Here is a 25,421-nt window from a genome sequence, read left to right as displayed (position 1 = left end):
TAATTTCACAAATGTCAGGAAACAGTCTGCTTTAACTTTTTGATTATATTTATTGAACTTTTTTTTTAATAAAAAAAAACTTAATTTTTGGCTTATCCTTTTTTCTTGCAAAAACCTTGGTAATTTGATAAATTTAGAAATGTCAGAAAATAATCGTGTTTTCGTTTCCTTACAACATTTTTTGAACAAAGAATTTGATTTTTTGTATTGTCTAAAATAAAAAAAAATACACACACACTACACAAATTTGTCATGTCAGTGTTTATCTTTTCTATTATATTTTTTGAACGAAAATTTTGTTTCTTTGGTGTTCTATCTATTTTATTATTTTTTGGTTTATAGTTTTTCTTGCAAAATTGGAATACAAAAATTATATTAAATTCAGAAATGCCAGGAAACCGTCTGCTTAAATTTTTTCATTATACTTTTTGAACAAAAATCAGTTAATTTTTGACATATGCTTTTTCTTGCACAATCTGCAATTTGTTAGAATTTGTCTTTTGAATTATATTAAAAAAAATGGATTAAATGTCATTAAAATTATTATTTAAACTTTTTTTATATCTTTGGAACAGAGAATTTGAGTTTTATATTGTCTAACAATAAACGAAGTCATTAAATACTGATTTTTGAATTATATTCATCCTAACGAATTTTGCAAACGTTAAAAATAAAATTATGTTCTTTTCTCCACATTTTAGAAATATATTTCAATGCTTTTTTCTCATTTTTGATGATTTCGATGGCTGATAATTATTTTTTCATTAAGGAATATGTAAAAGTGAGTGTTTGAATCAGTGCAAAATTTATTTATCAACGAATCCTGACGTTTTGGTGGATGCTCAGGGTCATCGTAAATATTTGCAACTTTTATAACACATATATAATCACAGAAATTGGATAATATGTGCTCAGGCTGACTAGAATATAAAGTATTTATAACTTTTGATATGGTAGGTATGTTAGGTATATTGGGTACCTTGTAATCAGAGTTTGCCGACCCGCATATAGTTTGTTATTCAAATATTCAGCGAACGTTTCGCAAATCAGTCGCTAACGAAGTGTATTGATATTCATGAAAAAGTATATCAAAACGTATAATTGCAACATTTTTGTACATTTACGTCGCTTAGTAATTAATTGAAATGTACAATTAAGTTTATATTTCTACATTTTATCTGTTTGAATTTAAAAATATCTTCGTTTGGTCGCTTCCAATCCATTTAATGTAAAACAGAAGTTTAAATTATACCACTGTCAAAATCAAAATAATTTCTTCCACCGGCCTATAGCGGAAACGAGGTCATTCATTAAATTTTCAGCTGAACAAACAGTAAATGAGAATTGCGAATTTGTATTGACGTAAGACACTCTTATAATCGGAATTTTTTCAAGCATCGAATTCCTACTTGGCAGGGATCCATCCTTTGAAGACTTCGAAAGATTCGCTATCGGTTTTATGATTCATTAGAAAACTCTATATGAATATTCAAATTCAAAAACTGTTTATTTCCATTTAGACCTGAGTACAGAACGAATTATTGAAGTACGCCGTTCCCAAGCTAATTAGAGAACTAACAGCGTTTTTAAACAAGATTGCAAGTTCGTGGCGCGTAGCGCGGATTCTTGTCCTAGAGGAACGCATTGTTTTTCTATCGTGCTCCTGCGGACCATTATGGAACTTTCGCAAAATCGGTGTAATTTTATTGTGGACACACACTGTATACCGTCTTTCAAGCCTTGAAAGTTTCAGCAAGCTCAATTTTCAGTTTTTTGCAAATTACCGACGCACCCTGTACATTTTTAAAAAATCATCAAGAATAAAAGTTTTTGGCCCGGATCTTGCGTGTCGTTCGGTTAAAGAATTTTTTTAATCGCATGTACCATCTTGGAGAAATGATTTTTTTCTCAGTACCCTGCAATTGCGGTTTTTAAATTTTTGAAATACTTCCCGACCCCCCAGCCCCCCAGTTTCAATAGGCTTTGTTACGGAGCTAAGCGCTATATATCTGTCAAATTTCAAGTGGATGGCTTCAAATTTAGGACACTTATCTCGTTTCATAGCAATGTCCAAAAAACAGTCGAAAATCTAAAAAAAAGGACGCCTTCGTTTGATCAGACTCATTTTTTATTGGTTTGTGTAGATCGAGCACGGCTTAAAAGGAGCCAAATTTAAAGGCCATGTTGCAAACCGTTCAAAAGATATAGCCAATTAATGCCAGGCCTACAGAGAAAAGGAGAACAGAAAAAAAAAAGTTTTTTTTTCGTCGCTGATCATTTCTGTACCAATGGCGGTCCCCTGGGACCTACAGTTGCCGAGACATGTTTCGTTACCAAGCGCGTATATTTTCGATTTTTCGAAACTAACAAGTTAATACGAAGATCCGAAATACCGGAAGACTGGATGATAAGGATAATGGTACCATTTTATTAAAGGGGGAGGAAACTGATCCAAATAACTGTCGAGGAATTAACCTCCTACGCCAACAAAATAACTCCACTTGTAAAACTCTCTGAAGAACAACAAGGTTTCAGAATTAGACAAATTAGAGAAAAATCAATTGAGTACAATGCTTCATAGACTTAGAAAAACCATTTGATAGAGTGCAGCTACAGGGCGCGATACATATACTTTATAACAGAAATATCCCATTTGATATAATAAATCTAATCGAAAATATATACAAAAGAAATAATATAGAAGTTAGAGTAAATCCGGAGCTAACCGAGTACATAGATGTAACTAAAGGTATTAAGCAAGGAGACTCACTAAGCCCTGTATCATCTAATATTATATTAGACGAAATAATAAGAGAAGTAATAACATACGTCGACGATGCAAAGAAATTTAACATGAAAATATCTTCCAAAACAAACTAAATCACTCGTAATCTCTAAAGAAACAATTAGATTTAAGCTGGAATGTCATAACCAAATTATAAAGCATCTAATGAACATCAAATATGCAAGATCAAGATGCCTAAACATTACGAAAAAAGCAGGAAACACACTGTGGCATAAAAAGAGAAACGAAAACATAAGACACATATGTGGAATTGAAAACATTAACACCTGGACAAGAAATAGAAAGCAAGAATGGACTCAACATATAGATAGAATGTCTGAACCACGGATAGTGAGTATAGCAAGAGATAAATCGTCTGCCGGTCGGAGGAATATAAAATTACATTGGAGTAAAACAGGCAGAAGTGCCTAATATAGAGAAACAAGAAGAAATAAACACATTGCAACTTTTGTCAAACATTTATGTCCGTTTTAGTTGCTTTCTGGTTCAATTTAAACTTTATGTTTGCTTTTAAACTGTCAGAATGATTATCTCTTACATTTTTGATAATTGCGCGCTGTTATCGTTTGAATATTTAAAATTTCAGTCGTACGTTGTTTACACAAAATCAGCATTTTAATATTAATTTATATTTATAAAAATGGAGTAAAATTACAGTTAAGTTTTAGAAATTTCTAGCTAATAAACTAGAAAATGATATTTTGCGTTAATATTTACATAATTCCTAACAAATATTAATTAGTAATTTAGTGAACTTGCCTCAAGGACACTCTTGCATGAATTTTTTTTTAAACTATAGCCAAAACTGTTGTAAAAGGTACGAGTGTGGATATCTTGTAACTCTGGGTGACGAATCCGTCCATATAGTAAAAAAAAAAACACATGACACGAGTTTACGGGCTTTTGTCTAATGGTGTTTGCATGTTACGAGCCTGCTTAACATCGCTTCTTAATTGTTAATGGAAAATGAGCGGTAATCAACATGTAGCGCTTTAGTTTCGTCCGTGTGTGATTATAGTGTCGGTACTATGTATACTTGACGTCAAAAATTATTATTTATTACTCGCTTTTGTGCAAATATGGTTACCGATTTTCTCGAGGATGATAATACCGGTGAGTGTAATCCAAAGTTTTGATTGTGTGCCGTTTTTCAGAAATTAAGGAGAGTTTTTGATTAACTTCTCTTTTAAAATTACCGGTGTTTCTTGGGGGGATTGAAAGCGAAAAGTTGAGATATGTTTATGCATTGAAACAATCGTAATAAATAACTCTAATTACTAGCTCTCTTTTTCGAAAGTATCTACGCTCGTATAAAAATTTTATATCTCGGTAACGGTAGGTCCTATGGGATCGCCGTTGGTATAGAAATGATCACAGTCGAAAAAAAAATTTGTTTTCTCTTTGTCCAATCTCCGTTCTCGTCTTTTGATTTTCCATGAATAACTTGCGAACCGTTGGATCTACAAAATTGAAATTTGCTTCCTTTTTAACCCTCCACGAGGCACACAAGTTTATAAGAAATGGCCCTGATCCGACGCCGGTATCCATCTTTTTTTCGAGATTTTAGACTCTTTTTTGGACCCTTGGACTTCATATTTGGCACATATATGCAGTTCTGCCCCGTAACCAAACCTATTGAAAATGAGGGGGGTTGGAGGGTCGGGAAGTATTTAAAAAAAAATAAAAAGTCGCGTGTGCGAGGGTCTACGAAAAACATATTTTTTCAAAAACTGTTTACGAAACCAAAAAAATTCTTGAACCAGAAGAGGCAAAAGATACGGTTCTATAAACTTTTATTCTTGACAATATTTCAAAAATATACAGGGTACGCCGCAAATTCAAAAAAACTGAAAAATGGGTTTGAAATTGAATTGAAATTTGAAATTGAAAATTGGTTATAACTGAAAGACTATGGTTCAGATCTCACTTTTGTATTTAAGGTTTTCACCCATTGTACAGGGTGTTCCCGATATTCCGTGCTAAATGAGAAATATCTTAAGTGTCCCAAAATTTGCAGATATCAACTTGAAATTTAGCAGAGAAGTAAAACTCCGTGTCCACATTTAAGCGGTAGAAATTGGGGGCAATCAAATTTTACCAAGTATTTAAAAAAAATTTTTTTTCGGTAATTTTAGCTTCCAGGCAAATATGTTTTCCTCCATAATCGTTCATCCGATTGGCAAAATTTTTTAACAGGCAGACGCAGAAGATCCAGAGCAATAACATTTATTTCGGGCATTTTTTCGATTATATACAGGGTTTTCAAATTATAGGCAAAAATCTAAAAGATCTAGAAAATTGTTATTTTACAGAGTAAATTATTAGCCGCAAATCAAAAATCGTAAAAAATATGGGCTAATCAGTTCAAACGGTGTCATATGGGGCGTACAATTTTTGTATTTGCATATTTGAAAAAATCCATATTGAAATCGTTATTACGGCGCACTGCATGGTTTTAGAAAAAACTTATATTCTCGAAAACCATTTACTATTTTCAAAAAAATTTTGAACCAGGACGTGTGGAAAATCCAGGACTATCTCTACTTAATATCTATAGTCAGGTGCCTGCAATCGACTTACCCATCGTTTTCTTCGTGATGCCAGTTTATAAAACCCACTCAATATCAAAAAGATAATATACAGGCCCCTTAACACCGCGAATATATATACAAGGTTGCCCAAGAAAGGACGCGTTATACTTTTCCAACTGCAATATGCATCTACGTTGGAGAAGAAGAAATATTTGTGCAGATTTTATACTACGTGGTATATAATGTGGGTTCATTGCTACTTTTCTTCGTAGACTTAGTGGTAACAGTTTATTCATAAGTTTTTTTTCGATTTTATATCCTTTTTATGTATACAGAGTGTTCCTTTGTGCCAGGACAGAAACCAACTTTGGAAAAATGATTGAAAACTAAAATTTGGAATTGATATTATTAAATCTATATATATAAAAACTATTTTTTTCATGTAACACCCTGTATTTAGCACTATTGAATTTGGAATCATTTCATATATACGACTTTTATTACAAAAATTGAAACCATATATGTTTACGAGGATTAGGAATCGTTTGTAATTAGTAATTTCTATTTACTTACATTACTAGTTAATTTTATATTGAATTCAAATAATTCATTTCTAAGAAAAAACTTAGAATAATATATTATAATGCCTTAGTTAGATTTAATATAAAAAAAACAAGGTGTAGCAGAAAAACGTCTGAACTAATAAATTTTGTAATAAAGTTATATATATATATGAAGTGATACATTTATAAAATACAATACATATATACAATCACAATCAAAATACAATTAAATCGCCAACCTAATAAAAGTTCAATGAAAAAAAATTAATTTTTTGATGGTCATTGTGAACATCCTGTATAATTTACTTTCGCCATGGATAGGTCAAGGCATTAAATATTTACCACTTCCGCAATAAAAATTTCCAATTTTGGTTTCTCAAATGTAAAAAACGCAAAAAAAAAAATCAAAATCAATTGAATAATTAGAATTTTTTAAAATATTAATAGCATTTTATTTAAAAAAAGTGGATTATCTTTAACACAAAAGCATTGTGCTTAACCAAAAGGAATCATTCTAACATGATCCAACAGTCATTTAAAAAAAAAAAATGTTTCTCAAATTTAAAAAGCCATGAGATTGGAGAAAAGCTTTAGCTCTGAGTTGTACTTAAGATTCCAAGTCTGTCAACTTCAATTTTTCAAAATTCCAAAAGTAGTGCTAAGAGTTCCGGTTCGAAGTAATTTCGAATTGTTTGGTTAAAAAAAATGTGGCAAAATTAAGTTTATATTCTAAGGAAAACGAACATTTACATTTACAATCGGGAACAATAAAAGAACTCAATAATATGTTTTAAGTACGTTGTTTTGGTAGGAAGCGAAACTTTGGTACGCAAATTAAACTACTTGTTTCCATTAGAGGCGTAAGTTATAATTTTTGATAATTATAGCCAATTTCCCGGTTTGGCGCGAACTTTTGTGGCATTTAGTCGCTTTGGTTGTCGTCGCGGGTCGTAATATTTTTGTTAGCATGGAACGGGTGCTTTTATATACAACGAAAGTGTTTTATCAGTGCATCGGAATAGACGTAGGTACGGTATATTTTAGTCAGAGTTAGAGAAAAATCCAACGTGTTTTCTCCAAAACTGCGTAGATGTTTGGTAAAGATTTAAGCTACACACGTTTCCCACCTTTGCAAACCTTTCCCGAGTACACAAAGGAAACGTAAGTCTCTTAAATCAACAAAGCTCAGAGGAGATTCAAAGCCCAAGCAACGCAAACAAGCGATAATTATCTCCAACTAAGCCGTCAAACTGTTTGCGTAGTGTCACGTTAAAAACTTAATGAGTTTTTCCTGCATTGTAAACTTTGCCGCTGTATTACGGTCTACGCACGCCTCTTAATTGCTTTGTTTAGTATTGCAGCGGCCATATTTGGTGTTTAGATTTAGCACTATCGTCACTTCCAATGTTCAAAAGACAATTTAAAAGCTGTATGTGCGGGTTAATAATACCAATAATAATAAAAATATTAAATTCGTGGGCTCTACCGATAGTGAAGCGCACTTATAGTATTTTAAAATGAAATAAATAAGAACTAAAAGTTCAGATTTTCACGAAATTATATATATTCACATGACAATTGTTTCGACAACACCGTATCTTTATCAAATGTAATATTTACAAACTACCTGTTACTATATATACCGAAAAAGGGCAATAAAACCTAATTGATCGTTAAGCACGACATTTGAATGTCTCATTTTGTTAATCTCCATGGCTTCCAATAAATTTAATTTTTTATTTTTTGTGCCTGTATGTAAAATATCAAAATTGTCGTCAAAAATGTGTTTTTCTGTGTTTAAATGTGTAGCATAATTAGAATTTAGACTATTGTTTTTAATCGCTCTTTTATGTTCGTTAATGCGTTTCTTGATGGATCTACCTGTTTGTCGAATATAAATTTTAGTACAAGTTCCGCATTTTAACCTGAAGACACCTGATTTTTGAGATTTTGGACATATCGTTTTATTGGGTTTTAAAAATTTTCCTACTGTGTTGTTAGTTCTCAAAGCTATTTTTAAACCACATTTTGACAAATGTTTTGAAACTTTTTTACTGGGTTCTCCTATGTAGATAAATAGAGTTTACTGCTATCTGGATTTGAGTTTTATTTATAATTTTATCGATAATGGACAGCCTTTGTTCAGTCCAATTTGTTTAATGATATTAAGTTCTTTGTTGTAATTTTTTTTGAGAGTGGCGTATTAAGAAGTCTGTGTATAAAAGAGTGAAATGCAGCCATTTTGTGTGTATAAGGGTGATCTGAGCTGTTATGTATGACTGTGTCCGTGTGTGAAGGTCTATGGTAAATGGAAAAATTTAATTTGTTTTGCGTTTTCGTAATATTTAAGTCTAAAAAATTAATAGAGTTATCCTATTCAATCTCGATATTGAATTTTTTATCATTATGTAAAATCAATACATAATTTCGGAATATAATTTCGGTGGTTGTGGATTCATGATTGTTAAAAAATACTTGTCTTTGTCACTAAATACTGTGGAGTTAGTTATTACTTCGTTGAGTTGTTTACAGGTTGAAAAGCGGATCTTGTCCTAAAATTTATATTGGACAAATAGGTAGATCCTTCAAGAAACGCATTAACGAACATAAAAGAGCATTTAAAAACAATAGTCTAGATTCTAATTTTGCTACACCCTTAAACATTTTTGACGACAATTTTGATATTTTGCATACAGCCACAAAAAGTAAAAAATTAAATTTATTGGAAGCCATGGAGATTAACAAAATGAGACATTCAAATGTATTGCTTAAGGATCAATTAGATTTAAATACTTCTCCATTATTAAACTTAAATTCTCACAACAGTAATTAAGGTTTTATTGTCATTTTTCGGTATATATATATATATATATATATATATATATATATATATATATATATATATATATATATATATATATCGTTTATTGACCATTTACAAATACAAAACGTATTTTTAAAGTCAGCAAAAGAATAACAATTTATAAAATAACTTAAAATAATTTAGATCTACTGTGCCCGATAAGTAACAAATTCGTTTATGGAATAGAAACAATGCTCTTCAAAAAACTTTTTTGATAATTGTTTGAATTTTTTGATGGAAAGTCGTTTAATATCAATATTTTTGGACCGAAAAATAGTGTTTGCAAAAATATTATACAATTCTAGATTAAGTTTATTTTTTTGTGTAGTACACAACCTCGATCTTAATGTTTTGATATTGTCAGCTGTTCGCGTCATGTAACTGTGATATCCACCATGAGTCGGAAAAACAGACAAATTTGAGTGGATTTCAACTAAAGTTTGGAGAATAAACATACATGGTAACGTAAGTATTTTCAATTCTTTGAATATTGGGCGGCAGTGGCTGGACGGCGGAACACCCCCAAGAACCCGAACCGCAGACTTCTGCAATCTAAAGGCTCTCTCGGCCTCCGTCGCGTTCCCCCACAGTAGTAGACCATAAGATAAGATACTATGAAACAGTGCAAAATAAACTATACGGAGAGTGCTTTGCGAGATCGAACCTCGCAGTTGTCTCAGAACAAAAACCTGAGATGACAATTTACCGCACAGGTAGTCTATATGAGGCGACCACGTTAAAAACGCATCTAGGTAAACACCAAGGAGTTTGACCGGTTCAGATTTTTTACTTCTTCGATTGGTATTGAAAATTAGAGTCTTTGTTTTATCGGAATTTAATTTAAGTTTATTAGCAGAGAACCAGTGCTCAATCATAGAGAGTGTAGTGACAGCCTTTTTATTTAAATTAGTTAGATCTTTCTCCGATTCAATCAATGATGTGTCATCCGCATAGAGTATACTGCGAGCAGCATTTGTTGCAAATACTACATCATTGACATATATTATAAACAAAAGTGGACCAAGGATGGAACCCTGAGGCACTCCATTAGTAATGTCCAACAGAGTGGATTCCCGATTATTCCAGACAACATATTGCTTTCTTCCGGTCAAATAAGATTTTAAAAGGGCTAAGGTATTTTCACGAATTCCGTAGTACTCAAGTTTAGACAGAAGTATATTAGTATCCACGCAGTCGAATGCCTTGGTGAGGTCGCACATCGTTACCGAAGTCGACAGGCCCTCCTCAAACCCATCAATCACATGCTCAATCACTGTGTATAAGGCACGGATGGTGGACCTACCTGACCGAAAACCAAATTGGGAATCTGTTAACAATTTCCTTCCCTCAAAGTAAGCAATAAGTTTATCTTTTATTATCGACTCAAAAATTTTTCCAATGATAGGAACGATTGCTATTGGTCTAAAATTATCTAAGATATTAGTATCCCCTTTTTTATGGAGTGGAAGAATTTTTGTCACTTTTAATTCATCCGGAAAACATCCCTCTTCAATGCTATTGTTTATTAGTAACGTAATAGGTTTCAGAAGTGAAGATATTGATTGCTTAATAATATTGGCATTTAGACCATAATAGTCAAGACAACGAGAGTTTTTTAGTTTTAAAATCGCTTCCCTAACATCACTCTCCACAACTGCCGACATAAAAAACGAGAAATTGGGTCTAGATGATCTGGAGATGTAGGTCATAGCATCTACTACTGAAGGTGTGATGGTTTTCGTTATCTCCGCTGACACAGAAGCAAAAAATCTGTTGAACTCCAACGGAGTAATAGATGATTGAATAGAGTTACTGTGCTTAGACCGTCTCTCCGAATTAACAATATTCCATGTCGTTTTAGATTTATCATTTGAACTCAGAATTATGTCATCATAAGTCTTCTTTTTCTCCACCTTTATAGTGTGACGATATTCTTTGTGGAACCGCTTGTAAGCATGAAAGTCTTGGTTACTTTTTGAACTATGGTATTTTTTTTTAAGGCATAAAAGATGCTGGCGCATTTGTTTAAGGTTTTCATTGAACCATTTAATTGGCGAGCAATGGATGGTAGAGTTAACAATGGGAAAGAAACTGTCGACAGCTCCCCTAAGTTGTTCAATAAACATAGAACAAAACTCAACGCCACTTTGTTCGTTACTGACAAGTTTGGACCACTCAATGTGCTCCAGACTGTTGCCGAACGCAGTTATACGTTTATTATTTATTAACCTTCTTTTAATTTTATCATGATTACGACAAAGCACTGACGAATTAACTTTTATTAATTGTCCCAAATGATCTGACAAAACGGGGTCACAGACTAGGACACTTAACCGGTCACTAGGAAAATTGGAAATTACATTGTCCAAACAGGAATCTACTGATTTAGACTTCCTGGTAGGTTCTTTTACAAAGAACTCTAAGCCAAACGAAATGAATATATTTTTTAACTCCTCTGATTGTGAGGTTTTTTGTGTTAAGTCTACGTTAAAATCGCCAACAATAATTAAGTTGTCATAACGTTTATGAAGAAAACTTATCATTCTGTTCAAATGATCAATAAAAATGGATACATTGCCTGAAGTAGAAGATCTGTAAAGAGCAAGTAAAACAGTCTTATTATCAATAATTTCCGCTGCACAAAATTCTGCATGAGTTTGAATAGCAAATCCGCCGACATCTAGATATTTGTATTTGATATGCGGTCTTGAAAAAATAGCAACGCCACCATGTTTAAGTTTTGGTCTACAAAATGACGAAATTAAAGTAAAATCGTTCATTTTACCAGGTAGTTTGTAAATATTATATTTGATAAGACAAGGTGTTGTCGAAACAATTGTCATGTAAATATATATAATTTCGTAAGAATCTGGAATTTTAGTTCTTATTTATTTTGTTAAATGGATTTTCATCAAGCAAAAGCCACCTCAGTTCAATACTTTATAATGGTTTCCCTCAGATTGCCGGGCTTTAGGTCTGAAAATAAGGACCAACATGACATTCAAATAAGAAAATTGTATACATACGTACGCCCTAAACCTGTTTACTTTTCAGATTCGGAGAAATTACTTTTTATTTTTAAGTAAAATCCGTACGACGCACAGTAGTCTTAGTAGTCACTAGTAGTCACTTATTTTGGCCAAAATTATTTATAACAGTTTTTATTGCAAATCAACTTCAGAAACGTGTTTCGCTTGTTACTGTTACTACAAGGATACTCTTTATGGGCGCATCAACATGTGCATCCCAGAAAGGCACACGTGCTCCTCTGAATAAACCTCTGTTAAGAGACACAACTTGATGAAAAAATTAAACTAATATGATAAGTATCTGTGAATCTAGTGAATCAAAATATGAAACAAAACACATAACCTCAATTTCTGCCTAAACTATGCAAAGTTCGAATGGGAGTTTTTTAAGAAAGCGACCTTTGTTTTAACCAAGGATTGCAAAAATGTCAGAATATACAGACTATTGCATTTAAATGACAAAGTTGATATCGGGGGAGACACTTTTAGGACACCCTGTAATATTCAGCACAGTCCAAGAAATTTTTGTAAGAAATTTTTTTTCGTACCTTCTAGATTCCGATTGGATCGTTTTATTTGGCATACGGTGTGCATATATTTGAAAATGTTCGCCTGTCTGCTCATTGAGAAAGCGCTCTTGATATAATAAGAATGCATATCTGCAAATTCTTAATTAGTAAACTCTACCATTCTTTTTTAAAATAACAGTGCTCGGATATTTACCACACCAAATTAATATGACGCGAAAAAACTGAATTTAAAAACTGATGTCAAACAACTGTCAAACAACCGCCTTAACAATAGCCTACTACAATGATAAGAAATAATTATAAAGATTTGAGAAATACACCTCAGAGTTTACGTACTTCTTATTAGTACATCGATTTTCTGACGTATTTTAATAAAACAGATAGACAATTACTCAAATAAGAAATAATAATGATAATCAGTCTCTGCGTGCTGTCATATTAACGATATTGTTACGACCGTGCAGAGAAGACGTTTTTATTTTTTGATCGCATGGAAGGAAATGGAGAAATTAAATTTCTTTAGAAATGATTGGAGACTAAATTAATATTACAAATATTATTTTTGAAAGCTTTACCCAAAGTTCATATGAACCATAAAACGAACCCAAAAAACTCCTCCATAATTACTGGCATTTAATTAGAAAACACCTTGTATATACAAATTATGTGTCTCGAATTGCGGGAAACGCACTTTCTCGTCCCGAATCTTGTTTATTGTTGGCGTAATATTTTATATTATCCACCAGACATCCGGTATTTGCGCCCATTAAACATGCACGAAGTTTTTCATAGCAAATAATGATCAAAAATAATTTATAAGTAGATAATGAGTGCCCCGCACGCATCGACGAACCAATAACTGTCGCATTATTATGCAAAGTTTATTTGGTGTGCACGCGCTTGTTGGCCTGTGAAAACAGCCCAACTAAATTATAGAAATTGTTTCGCTTTTTTTTTTAACGCGTTATCTCAACTTTTTTTAATTAATTGCCAGCGGACATAGTTGCCGTCGCGTGTGATAATAAACTAATGCGTCACGTTTCAGCAGACTCTCCCTTGAGCCGTACAGGCGGAGACTCCAGCTATTCACCAGGCAGTTCCCCTAGGCCCAGGGTGCCCAACCTAGGAGCAGTGGCTGGCCTTGACCTGTTACCTGTAAGTTTAATTAGTGATATTTCCATTAAAACATCATTAAATTAGAACAATGGTCTCCGGATTTTCTTTTTCTCATATACCACCTTCAATATTCCCTATAATTTCCATGCACACGTATTTTTTGTTTCACCCCAACGTAGAGTGACAGGCCAATTTGTTAACCACTAGCTCAAAGCACTAACAACGACTTAAATTAACTACAGCCGAAACTCTATATAGCGAAATTGAAAGGACTGCTTTTTTTTCGTTATAATGAGTTTTCCTTATAATGAGTTAGTATGCAAATACGCATCTGGTACTTTGGCTTGTATTTTCACCATTTCTTCGAGAGGAGCATCTTCCCCATGTTACATAAAAAATTTCTCTAGCAGCTTAACTGAATATAGGGGCTTTTTGAATGGTTGGTGGTGGTCCAAGATCAACTTCTTCATCTTCCTTTTTCCTCTTGGTGCTCTTCCTCACTCTTTCTTGCTTGTTGTAATATGGCTTCCTCTGTCAAGTCTGCTATTGTATTAAGTCCTGTTCGCATTCTGTCTCGGTAATAAGTTCTGCATGACGATAGGAGTGTTGAATTATTTCTGCTATTATCTTGTTCCAAGTTTTACTAATAAAATTGATTGCATCTAGTATATTAAAGTAAAATTTCAATTAAAATGTTTTTCCTGTATCGACTCTTAAGACTTTTTATTACGCTCTGGTCCATCGGCTGTAGTACACTTGTTGTGTTGGCTGGAACAAATGCCAATTCGATATTCCGTAGATTTGGAATATGGGAACGTTCTGGGTAGTTATCTAAGAGTTTCCTCCCCTTTAATTCTACATCCCATTTCCGTATCTCCTCTTCAAAAATTTGCGATGTCATCCATGCAGACTTGTTTGCCTTGTAAGTGACTTTGATGTTCTTAAAACATCGTGGGTTAGTTGATTTTCCAATCACGACTAGCTATGTTTTTTCTCTCCCATTCATATTGGCAGCTACTGACACTGGTATACGTTCTTTTGAAAGTTTTCCACCCACACACCTTTCGCTTCGAAATTTAAGAGTTTTATCTGGCGTCATTTTGTAAAAAATCCCAGTTTCGTCAGCATTAAAAATGTCGTCAACTAGTTGCTAGTCTTGGCCACGTCTTTTCCAGCCAGCAAACTTTTCTGCTTTTAGTTTTACGATAGGACCAGAGAGCGGTACATTTTTAAAACGTTGCTGTTGGAACCACTGCAACATTGCCCGATACAAATCTTCAAATTTTTTCTTTCGGTATAGAGAGTGAGATATTCGTTATACAGAGTGGATTAATACATAGCTTATCAAATAATACAGTCGTTTTACTTGAAATAGAAATACCTATCTTGACACATTTGAGGCAAGCTTTCATGGAATAGTCCGTTGGAGTAAAAACACGCTGGAAAAAAGTAAAAAATTACTTACGTTGGTACCAAAACTGAATTTGTGGATGGTGGCTTACCAGCATTTCAACCGAAACGGCATGGAGACTACTATGAAGACATTAATGTTGAAGGTTTTCGAGACTATTTCTACGATTGGGTCTACTTCTTCTATTGGTTCTACTCTTGGCTCTATTATAGTGACGGATGGCAGTTACCACTTAAATTTCACAAAATAGCCACCTTCTCTTGGAAAAAAACTGGCATCATTCATTTGGTTAGTTTAAATAAGAAGTAATTTCAGAAAGGGAAAAAAAGGCTGCTGTAGATATAAAAGTTAATTTCAACTTCTTTGTACGAAACCGCTTCAAAACTGAATTAATCACACGTGGGACGTTGAAACCCTCTAGCAAGAGGGAAAATGGAGTAAGTGTAGTGTCCATTATTATTTCTCTACACTTCCGTATTTATTACAATTTATGCATTTTCAAATTATTTTCGCTAGTATAAAAGTTTGTACAATCAAAATTCCCTATAGCGAAACTTTGTATAACGTAGAATTCTGTATTACGAACAAAATTTTTTGTACTATTAGGTCTCCATACAAAGCTATGCATTAATCCACGATTATTTGAAACATTAAATGTTGTTCTCAAATATTTATATAAAATGTTGCTCAGTATACGTTAAAATATCTATAAAAAAGTGCCTATAAGTCTTTATAACGAAAGCTTTTAGTAACGAGAAAAAAGCAGTCCCTTCAATTTCGCTATATAGAGTTTCGACTGTATTTACTTGATTTTAGAATAATTATTTATTATTATAAATAATTGTTGATATATTTATTATTTTATTAAACTACCTACCTCTAGAAAGTCCTGCGTAGGTTTTAAGAACTGGAATGCGCATTGTCATGGCAAAATTTACATTTTATAACTTTCTCTCATTAAGAAACAAAAAATTGATTTTTTTTTAAATATGCCTAAAAATAGTACCTCAAAATTTAACTCAATGACTCTCAAAAGTAGAGATGTACGGCTATGTGGGTATTAACTCTTTTGTTTGGAATTACTCAATTAATATGGTCGCTGTCACAAATACAACAAGAGATATACATATATACCGATTTTTACACACCGTCTTCTCCAATGAAATGGCAATGCAAAGCAAAACTTTTATGTATATCTCATCGGACTGATCTTTGTCAAACATTTTAGTGACACTGAAAAGAGAAAGTCCCATTCGGCTATGTATGATAATTGTAAAAAACAGCTGTAAAAGTTGTTGCTTTTTACATAGTGAATTTTTCTAACAAACTATTCTCTACAAACGAAGTTGAAATTTAAAACGCTAATATTGGTCATCCTATTATTAAAATAAAATTTTAAAAAATCATTAAAAGTCGCCTCAAACGGCTGGTTTAAATTAGACTTACTTCTTACTACCCCTTTCTTACTTAACTAAACTGTAAAGTTCTATTGGTTTGCATCCATTTTCCCTGGACACTCTGTATATCAAGTAGAGCCTCGTGAAACCCGAAAACTGCGGTCTAGAACGGCAAACCTAACCTAATTTATTGACAGATTGGCAGATTGATCGTGCTTCCTCAATTTTCTCGCTTACCAGTCAGTCGTTCGTCAATCCGTGCGAGTGATTTGTGCTGCGAAGCGAGTCAGGCAATTTGGCACACCTAAATAATTTTCGATGTTTTCATTTATTGGAGACCCGGTGCCACGTACATAAGGCTGTTGCTCGAAATAGCCGATCAGCTTAAACCGGGTTGACGCCATAACTCGCGTTGCCTGTGCAATTACGGCTCGATTTTCGTGTTTTGTTTAATGTCAAAACGCACGAACTGCGGTCTGCGGCTTTCGCACGGACGAATTTAAATAATTTTATTTACATAATTGATACGGGGTAAGTTCATTAGCCTCGTTCAGCTGCTAAATTTTTTTTTCTCAAGTTTCATTTTGAAAATGCAACCAGAATACATAGAGAAAACTAATATGGAATAACGAAAGGACAAAAAATCTGTATCAAAACAGACTAGAATTAAAAACAGAAGAAAACAAAATAACACATGACGATGATGTAGAACAATGCTGGAAAAAAATAACAAACAACATAATAAGAGCACTTGGAACAAGAAAGATTAATGGAAATAACAAAAAAGTTAACAAAAACTGGTTTACAGAAGTGGTAAAAGTCATATGCAAAGAAAAACGAGACGCGTACTTAAAATATAGAAGAAACAAAACACCAGAAGAACACGCAAACTATATAGTAACCAGAAACAGGGTGAATGCAAGGATAAAACCATCAAAGAGGAATATTGGGAAAGATTCACGAAAGACATCGAGCATGATTTTTATGGAAGTCAGAAAAGTGCGCGGAAATTATTACGATCAACTAAAAGACCTATAAATGAATACATAAAGATTAACTCAATAAAAATGGAAGAATGCACAAAATACTTTGAAAATCTATACAACTCATAAGGAAATAACGCTCAAGACAAAGCAGAAACAATTGGCTCAAATTGGATAATAACAGAAAAACACGTGAAAAACGCAATACGAGAACAAAAGAAGAAGAATTCTTGAGGATTTGTGATTCTGCTTAAGGCAATCTATTCTAGTTTGCAATATCAGTCAAAATAAATAAAATACAGGGAAAATAAAAATAATGTTCTAGGTATTCATCCACAAAAGCGGAAATTTATAAGATCTATTAGAATTTTTTGCCCACAAACGACGCACCCTGTATATAATTCCAACAATGTTCGAAATAGAGGATATAGGTCAGGATCTCCTTAGTTTTTTTTCCAATGAAGTAAATGGTACCATTCGGTACGTGCTAATTGTAAATGCCGTCATCGCGTCTAGATTGAGGGCGAGAAATGGTGATTTTCATTTGGATTTTTTCAAATATCTCGAACAGCGACGAAAACTGTAAATACAAAAATTGTAGCCCTTGATACGGCCTATAACGCTGTTTGAACGGATTAGTTATTGTTTGTACGAATTTTGGTTTACGATTAATAATTTACTCTCTAAAACAAGAATTTTCAGGGTTTTTAGATTTTTGTCCATAACTTAAACACCTTGTATATAATCAATAAAATGCTTGCAACAAATTATAGCGTAAATTTTTCAGATCGGATGAATGGCTTTGGACGAAAAGATGTTTCTCTGGATGCCAAAATAACCATAAAAAAAATTCAAAAAAAAAATACTTCGTGTTATTTTATTGCTCCCAATTTAAATAGTCTAAATGCGCGTCCCGTCTACTACTTCTCTCCCAAGTCTGAAGTCGTTAGCTGCAAATTTGGAGTACTTATTAAGTTTTTTAATATTGCACGGAATATCGCGAACACCCTGCACAATACTTAAAAAGCGTAAATACAAATGTTTAAGCTGTCTATATGGGCTGTATCGTCGTGTAAAAGAAACTGACATCTAAAATACAGATTTGAAATTATCGCCAATTTTCAATAATAGGGGAACCCATTCTACAGTTTTTTTTTTAATTGGCGGCGCACCCTGTATATATATAGTGTGGAGAAATAAACATCTAGGAATAGAAACGAAAACAAGAGTCTATAAAACATGTATAAGACCATTATTTACGTATGCCATAGAAACAAGAGCCGATACATAGAAAACAAAACAAGCGCTAAGAACATCTGAAATGAAAACATTAAGATGCATAATAGACGAGACCATGTAACAAACGAAGATATCCGGCAACAATGTAATATCCAAGATATAGTAAGATGGGGACGAGAGAGAAGAAGAAATTGGAATCAACACGAAACGAGAATGGAAGAGCACAGATTACCAAAGATCAAAAGAGATGGAAAACCCGAGGGAAAAGATCAAGAGGAAGACCACAAAAAAGATGGCGAGATAGCTGGTCATCAGAATCACAAATAAGATTAAATATTAGCCAGTAAACACAAGTCATTGGACTTAACGTAGGAATAAGAAGAAGAAGAAGAAGAAGTTTTGTTAATTATTTCTCAAGTAACACTTTTCTGGCTTATTTGACCAGTTTAGAAACTCTGGGGCGGCAGATACTCCATCTTATTTGGTATTATTCTATGTCTCGTACCCGTAACACAGCACTGCCTCTACTTCTTTTTATTGAAAACATGTCTATTAAACCAAATCGAATTCGCTTCGCTGTCGTTCCTAGACATTGTCTGGACTTGCACCAAGCCTCCCATAGTTTGTTCCTGGATACATTATCCCAAGGTTTGTTAAGATCAATAAAGACTACATGAACTTCTTGAGTTGTTGAAATTGTCTTAAATTTTTTGTAAAGTGAAGAAATTGCTCTGATCTACTATTCACTTACCAACTTCTGACCGCAATTTATGTTGTAACCTATTGTCATACACATTAAGCTGTTGAGGAGATTTTCCATTCGGCTGATAGTTCATGAAATGAGTCCATCTCTCTAGAAATAATTCACCTCCGTATTTTAATTATCTTCAATTTTTCATTGAATCTAAAGCCCTTTTAAATTCCTGTTTATTAATCGTGGTTGAGATATCTTAGGATTGGTTTGTTCCTTGATTTACAGCATTATCTGCAGGCTTCCATGCACTGCACTACTATTAATTTTTCTATTTCACGCATTTTTGTTTCCAGGTTCGATTTTTTTCTCTCTATTAGCAGCCGGTTAGTTTCTACAATTTTTGAACTGCCTGAGTTATTTGTTTAGATTTTGGTTTAATTTATTATTTTTCAACTTTTCAACGTAGAGTTCCTCTTTCTGAAACTTCTAACATTATTTCAGATGCAATCAAATCGGAGAATCTAGAAGCAAACTTTCTCATCTTAATTGAAAAATGTACGAAAGAGTCTTAAAACTGCTACAAATACATTTTTGCTTGCAATCAATCGTTGTATCAAAAAAAAAAAAAAAAAAAATAAAACCAATATGGGAATCATTCATCCGACACATCTTTAGCAGTAAAAGAATAATGATGGATACAAAAAATTAATAAATAATTAGAATATCAAATTTGTTTCCTAGCGAGGAACTATATTTTATATATAGTTTATATTTAAATATATTTTATTTTATATAATTTTATTATAATTAAAAATTATCTAGATTGAAACTTGTATTGACTTTGTGTTAAATTTGACTTTTACTTTATATCTGCAATTAACTGACAATTTGGTTGGTCTGTCATGTTCTATCGAACTAAAATATTTTCAGGGCCGTCGATTTATTGGCTTTCATTTATACCGGAAGAGAATGCCAATTAACTCATGACAAAAAGTTATGCCAGGAAGGTGGCATTGACTTTGGACTAGGTCTAACCGTTTAAACTCTACGGCCACTTAAACAGAAAATACAAAGTAACCATTTTCAACCGTGGATTATTTCATTCCGGTTTTAGATATAAATTTACGCGGTCTATTAAATATGTTTGGAATTGCTAGGATAATTCCAAAGTCCGATGATACAGTGAACGTCTAAAATATGGAACAAATTTATTTAAAAATCAGGTATTGGAAGAAAAATGTCCACACACACCATCATATTTTCGAATTCTGTGTCAAATTTCACTGATAACAATTCATTTAGCATTTAGATTTTTGTAAGATCAAGCAATCGTCTTCAACATAAAAAAATAAAAACCGTTGCCTGTATACTGAACCTCCTAAAAAAAAAAATTGTTGTTAATATCTCACAAATTTTAAAATCATTCTCATAACACTGGGAATGCTTATTTTCTGGCATAAGGAACAGATTTTATCGATGTTGTGTAAAAATTAATAAGAATCTCTTAATTTGACAATTTTTGCCTTGAAAACAAAACAATTAAGACGTATATTTGGCTGATTCACTTAAATTTGTTGTATCGTATTTTAAGACATTCTGTATGCACAGTATATCCACCAAATTAGAGGATATGATAAAATGCTTGTTTTAAAAATGAGATTCCCTATGTATGTCTACACGAAGAGTACAAAAATATTGAACGAAGTGGTTAAGTAAAAATATTATTTAAAAATTTTCAAGCATACATTCGCAATTTTCAAATTGGCAAATACGACAAAATTAATTAAATAAATTTAGTGAGAATATGAGTAAGGGAAATTTTAAATTTGAATAGAAATTTATCTTTCGAATTTTTTTGGATAATATTGGAAAAACCTTGCCTGTCACCTCTATCTTGCAACAATGTTACTTACACATCCATTCCATTAAAAAATATTTTTATGGGAGACTTCAGACGTAAATAATATTTAATAATGTTTGTGTAATAAATTCAGTATAAATATTGCAGCAAACATCAAACGATGAAATCACACGAAGAAAAGAAGCGACGTTGCGTCAATATGCGTTCTTCCAGCTTAGGATTTATCTACGAAGAGGACAGGGGTTGGTCGCCATGGATAAAAATGGTATGTTTTATCGCAAATTTATGGGGATGAGAATCTGTCGTAACTAAAAGGGACATTGCCTGATTTCCTTTCGATACCTGATTCTGGTTGTGAGTTGATATTGGAATTAATGCAATTTTTTGTAAGCCTAAGTCGTATGCTTGATATTATTTTATAAAATGTACCACAGCAAGCATGATTAGATTTGAAGAGCTTCTTTTTACAGTTACTGTCTAAATTATCTAAACTGCTTCAAGCAAAAACCTGTAAAGGAAATGGTGAACACCAGTGGCGTGGCAAAAAGAATATGTGAAATTTGATTTAAAAAAAACTTTATTTAAATTTTTTTAACACTTTTGTTAAGAATTAGTTGTTGCTATTATTAAGATGAGTGGTGAGTAACACTACCGGCATGTAAAAATAAATTTATGAAATTAGGAAGAAAAATGATATTTCGTATTTTTTTTTAGCAGATTTGTAATGAGTATATTAAGTTTGCGTCGTACAAATAACTTAAATTAATATCTCAAACTGACGTGGTAAAATGATACTTTCCACACGCTAGATCGTTGTATTTTACAGAAGAAAGTAGAAAAAAATATTTATTTTGTATTTTATAATCTTTATTTGAATGTGATAATACCAAATAATCCGGATAGTCCGTCTAGAGCGAGGTTAGGTTATGTGATAGAAGTGAAATAGAAATGAAAGTGGAAAGCAAAAAGTGTGAGATAACAATACGTACATTTTAAAAATCAAATACAGAATCCAATGTCGCAAATAACGGTGCATGTGTAGCTACAAATAATGTATACATTTAATGCCGAACATGTCGTTCTTCTCTCCGAGAAAATTTGATTCCATCCTTGTCTGTGGTTATTATTTATTATATATTGTGCCTACGTTTCGTTAATCTCTTCGATATACTGGGCGTCAAAATTTTATAACCATAGTGACCCATAATAGTAAAAATAATTGTCAAGTTCATGTCTATGCCGCCAGGAGGCGTTATAACCATAGAACTAATGTTTTATTATACGTTCAAAGAAACTGATTTGAAGAATTTCAAGAGAAACTGGTTTTTATTCTCAACCAAATTAGTAAATGTTTTATTATGGCAAATAGTCGAAACAACAATTAAAATGCCTGTAAATAAGTGTAAATTATTGCCTAGGACTGTGGCATTGACTTAAAAAAAAAGTGCAAAAATTTGAACGAACCTTATCTCTCGGGGTTTACTATAATAGTTAACATTATAACACTGTGCACAGAACTATTATTTTGTTTTTAATATAACTTGTCATGATCAAATAACAAAAACCATTATTTTTATCAAAACCCTAATTTAGGCTCAATATAATGAAATTTATATATTTGTGAGATGCTTTTGACAAAATCGAAGATATTATATACAGGGTCAACGACTTAAAAATATATGTTTGGTTTACTTCTCGAAAATAATTAAAGACAGAACAATCTAAGCATTCTGCGTGAGAAACGACGACAAACTCGATTCTTACTTTTTTACTAGGGCATGCTTTATTCTGGAAAAAGTAGCACAATAAGCGAGATATCCCGTAAAACTATCGAAAAAATGATTTTTTGATAGTTTTTTCATTCTTCCAATTTTTGCAATTTCCTTGCTTTTATTTTCCTCTTTTCCTCGCTAAATCGATATAACAGCGTTATTATTTTCAGGTTTAAGTGACCCTTACGTAAAGTTCAAGTGCGGAGGTAGATTAGTGTATAAATCTAGGACAATTTATAGAGACTTGAACCCAGTATGGGACGAGAGTTTTACAGTGCCTATAGAAGACCCGTTCCTTCCAATTTACATAAAAGTTTTCGATTATGACTGGGGCTTACAGGTAATAGGTAAAGGAAATACGCATTAAATTAGCCTTACTGCTTATAATATTATACGTTGCTACATTTTATTATTTGAATCACATATAACACGACCAAAAATATAGTGCTTTGACGGTTTGAGGTATTTTACAGTACCTTAACCGCAGACTTTTGCAGGACCGTGGTAAAACCCATCCCACCAGATGTTTGTTCTGCATTAAGTAGGTCTTTCCTGAGATGGACCGTAACGAATATTTGTAGAAACTTGAAATTTTTATTTGGAACGTAAATAGACCGTTTTAAATTTGATTAAGCATTGATGCTGCGGGGTATTTTCGAATAAGTGCATGCGTTTATTTTAACATCAGGTGATATGTATTGTTCTTAAGAGTTTAATCTAAATAGCAATAAGTACGTATTTATGTACCTTATTTTGGACATTTTGACCCTGCGTGGCTGTTCTCGCTGGATAATTTAACAGGTAAGGGTGAGTACCTTTTCTCCATTTTTCTTACGGGTAAGTTTGAAACTAATCCTTTTTGTCTTGTGTGCCTGTCGATTAACAACATTCTTCTTTTTAAATTTTTTGTGTCTTCGACATATTTCTTCGATTTGTAAACAACAACAATCTCTTTTAAGACTATAGATTATAAATATTTATTAGAATCTTGCAATTAAACATTTTTTCAATATTCCTGTTTCTCAACACTTTAAAATGTGGAGACCGTGGAATGAAGCAGATGTTCCGCTGTTGGAGGTAGACATGGAAAACAAAGCAAAGATCGAAAGTATACTTATGTCCCGCTTGTTAGTGTAGGTAGATAAATTCCTAGGACGGTCCTGGAATGGTTACGGGTAAGGGTCTGCTCGGCAGAACGTTCTATAAGAGGCGGTTTTGAAGTAATAAGCAGTAGGCAAAGTTAATCACGGGGTCGGTCATAAAAGCACTATATTTCTGGTCGAAGTATACATCGACATGGATTTTCAGGACGACTTTATGGGTTCCGCGGTATTAGACTTATCCACGTTAGATTTAAGTCGACCAAACGATTTAGCTTTAGTGTTACACGACCCTACGCGACCGGATGCCAATTTAGGAGAAATTTATTTGTCGGCCACGCTGTATCCGAAAACCCAAGAGGAAAAGGAGCACGTAAGTTTACGATCTAGCGAAAAAAAAAAAAAAAAAAAAAAAAACGAAAAAAGTGCGGTGCCCACGAAGTTACCTAATTTGAACTAGTTATGATTTCCACATTTGTTTCCTATTGAATTTTCAGCCAATGGTGCAAAACGTCATCTTTGTGGTGTTGTCAGTTGTGTTGGAATTTTTAAAAATCCCGTCTCGTTGTTATTACAAATTTCCATTCGGACAAGACGGTGAATCCTGTTGCTTTTGAAATCCCTTTTTTATTTAAAAATTATAACCGAGCATTAACAGATACCATCTACACTGGTTCAAGACATAACTTGCAAAGAATATGGTAGGTGTGCAAACATTAGTTTATCAATTTTGATGAAATCAAGATTGTTTTAAAATTTTTAGCCGTTTTGTTTAGAATTAATGTGTAAAATGTAGGTGTAATAAGTTAGATCCTTATTAAGTTTCAGATTATAATGGTCAACGCCGGCAGCTTTTAAATTTGACAAAATTTTTAACAGTTTTGTTTGGAATAAAAGTTGGAAAGATATCATAACGGGAATGATTTAATTAGTTATGAATTTTGTCCTGTCAATGGAAATTCTACTAAAAAATCTTTACTCTTTACACCTTTACTATTTATAACGTAATAATAAGTTAAATTCCTATTAAGTTTTTGCGCGAGAAGGATTTATGAAATTGAAAAAAAAAAATGATAATTTTTTTGCTATTTTTGAGTTTCGTTTAAAATTTCCGTGTAAGGCGTATAAACAAGTGTATTAAGTCAATTCTCTATTGAGTTTAAGTCATCAGCAGCGGCGTGCAAAAATAATTTTATTAAATTTAAAAATATATTTGTTTATATATATATATATATATATATTTAATTTCTATCAGTTTTGTAAGGAATTGCTGTTTAAAAGGTGTTATAACTGTAAAAATTTATGAAATTTATTTTTTTTATTTTTAAAAATTTTGGTAAGAATCATGTTCATGTTCAGTAACTTTAATGACCGGCTATAGGTTCAATTATTGCGCTATTTCATAAACCCTCTTCCGCACGCTACTGATTTTGACCATTTTCTTTGGTTTTTTGACTAGTGTATACTGTATTTGTTATTCTTTGAGGAGGAACATTTTTCATCCTTTACAGTAATCTGTGGGAGTT

At 32.6% G+C, this 25,421-nt stretch overlaps 1 protein-coding gene across 10 annotated transcripts in view; it reads left to right on the top strand.

Annotated features, from left to right (window-relative positions):
• Positions 1-25,421, top strand: part of LOC132708257 (multiple C2 and transmembrane domain-containing protein) — a 60,542-nt gene that overhangs the window by 18,324 nt on the left and 16,797 nt on the right. For 4 of the 10 annotated variants that reach the window (XM_060680455.1, XM_060680456.1, XM_060680453.1 and 1 more), the window contains exons 4-7: positions 13,368-13,477; positions 21,171-21,288; positions 22,966-23,135; positions 24,104-24,268. In XM_060680455.1, the coding sequence (XP_060536438.1) occupies positions 13,368-13,477; positions 21,171-21,288; positions 22,966-23,135; positions 24,104-24,268 (563 nt within the window). Of the gene's footprint in view, positions 1-3,809; positions 3,920-6,642; positions 6,929-13,367; positions 13,478-21,170; positions 21,289-22,965; positions 23,136-24,103; positions 24,269-25,421 lie in introns of those variants that run through there. The other 6 variants (XM_060680454.1, XM_060680457.1, XM_060680463.1 and 3 more) reach the window with 5 other exon arrangements.

The sequence above is a fragment of the Cylas formicarius genome, unplaced genomic scaffold, assembly GCF_029955315.1.
Source record: "Cylas formicarius isolate icCylForm1 unplaced genomic scaffold, icCylForm1.1 PGA_scaffold_10__41_contigs__length_53128322, whole genome shotgun sequence".
Lineage (NCBI taxonomy): Eukaryota > Metazoa > Arthropoda > Insecta > Coleoptera > Brentidae > Cylas > Cylas formicarius.
This window is presented reverse-complemented; position numbering and strand designations above follow the sequence as displayed.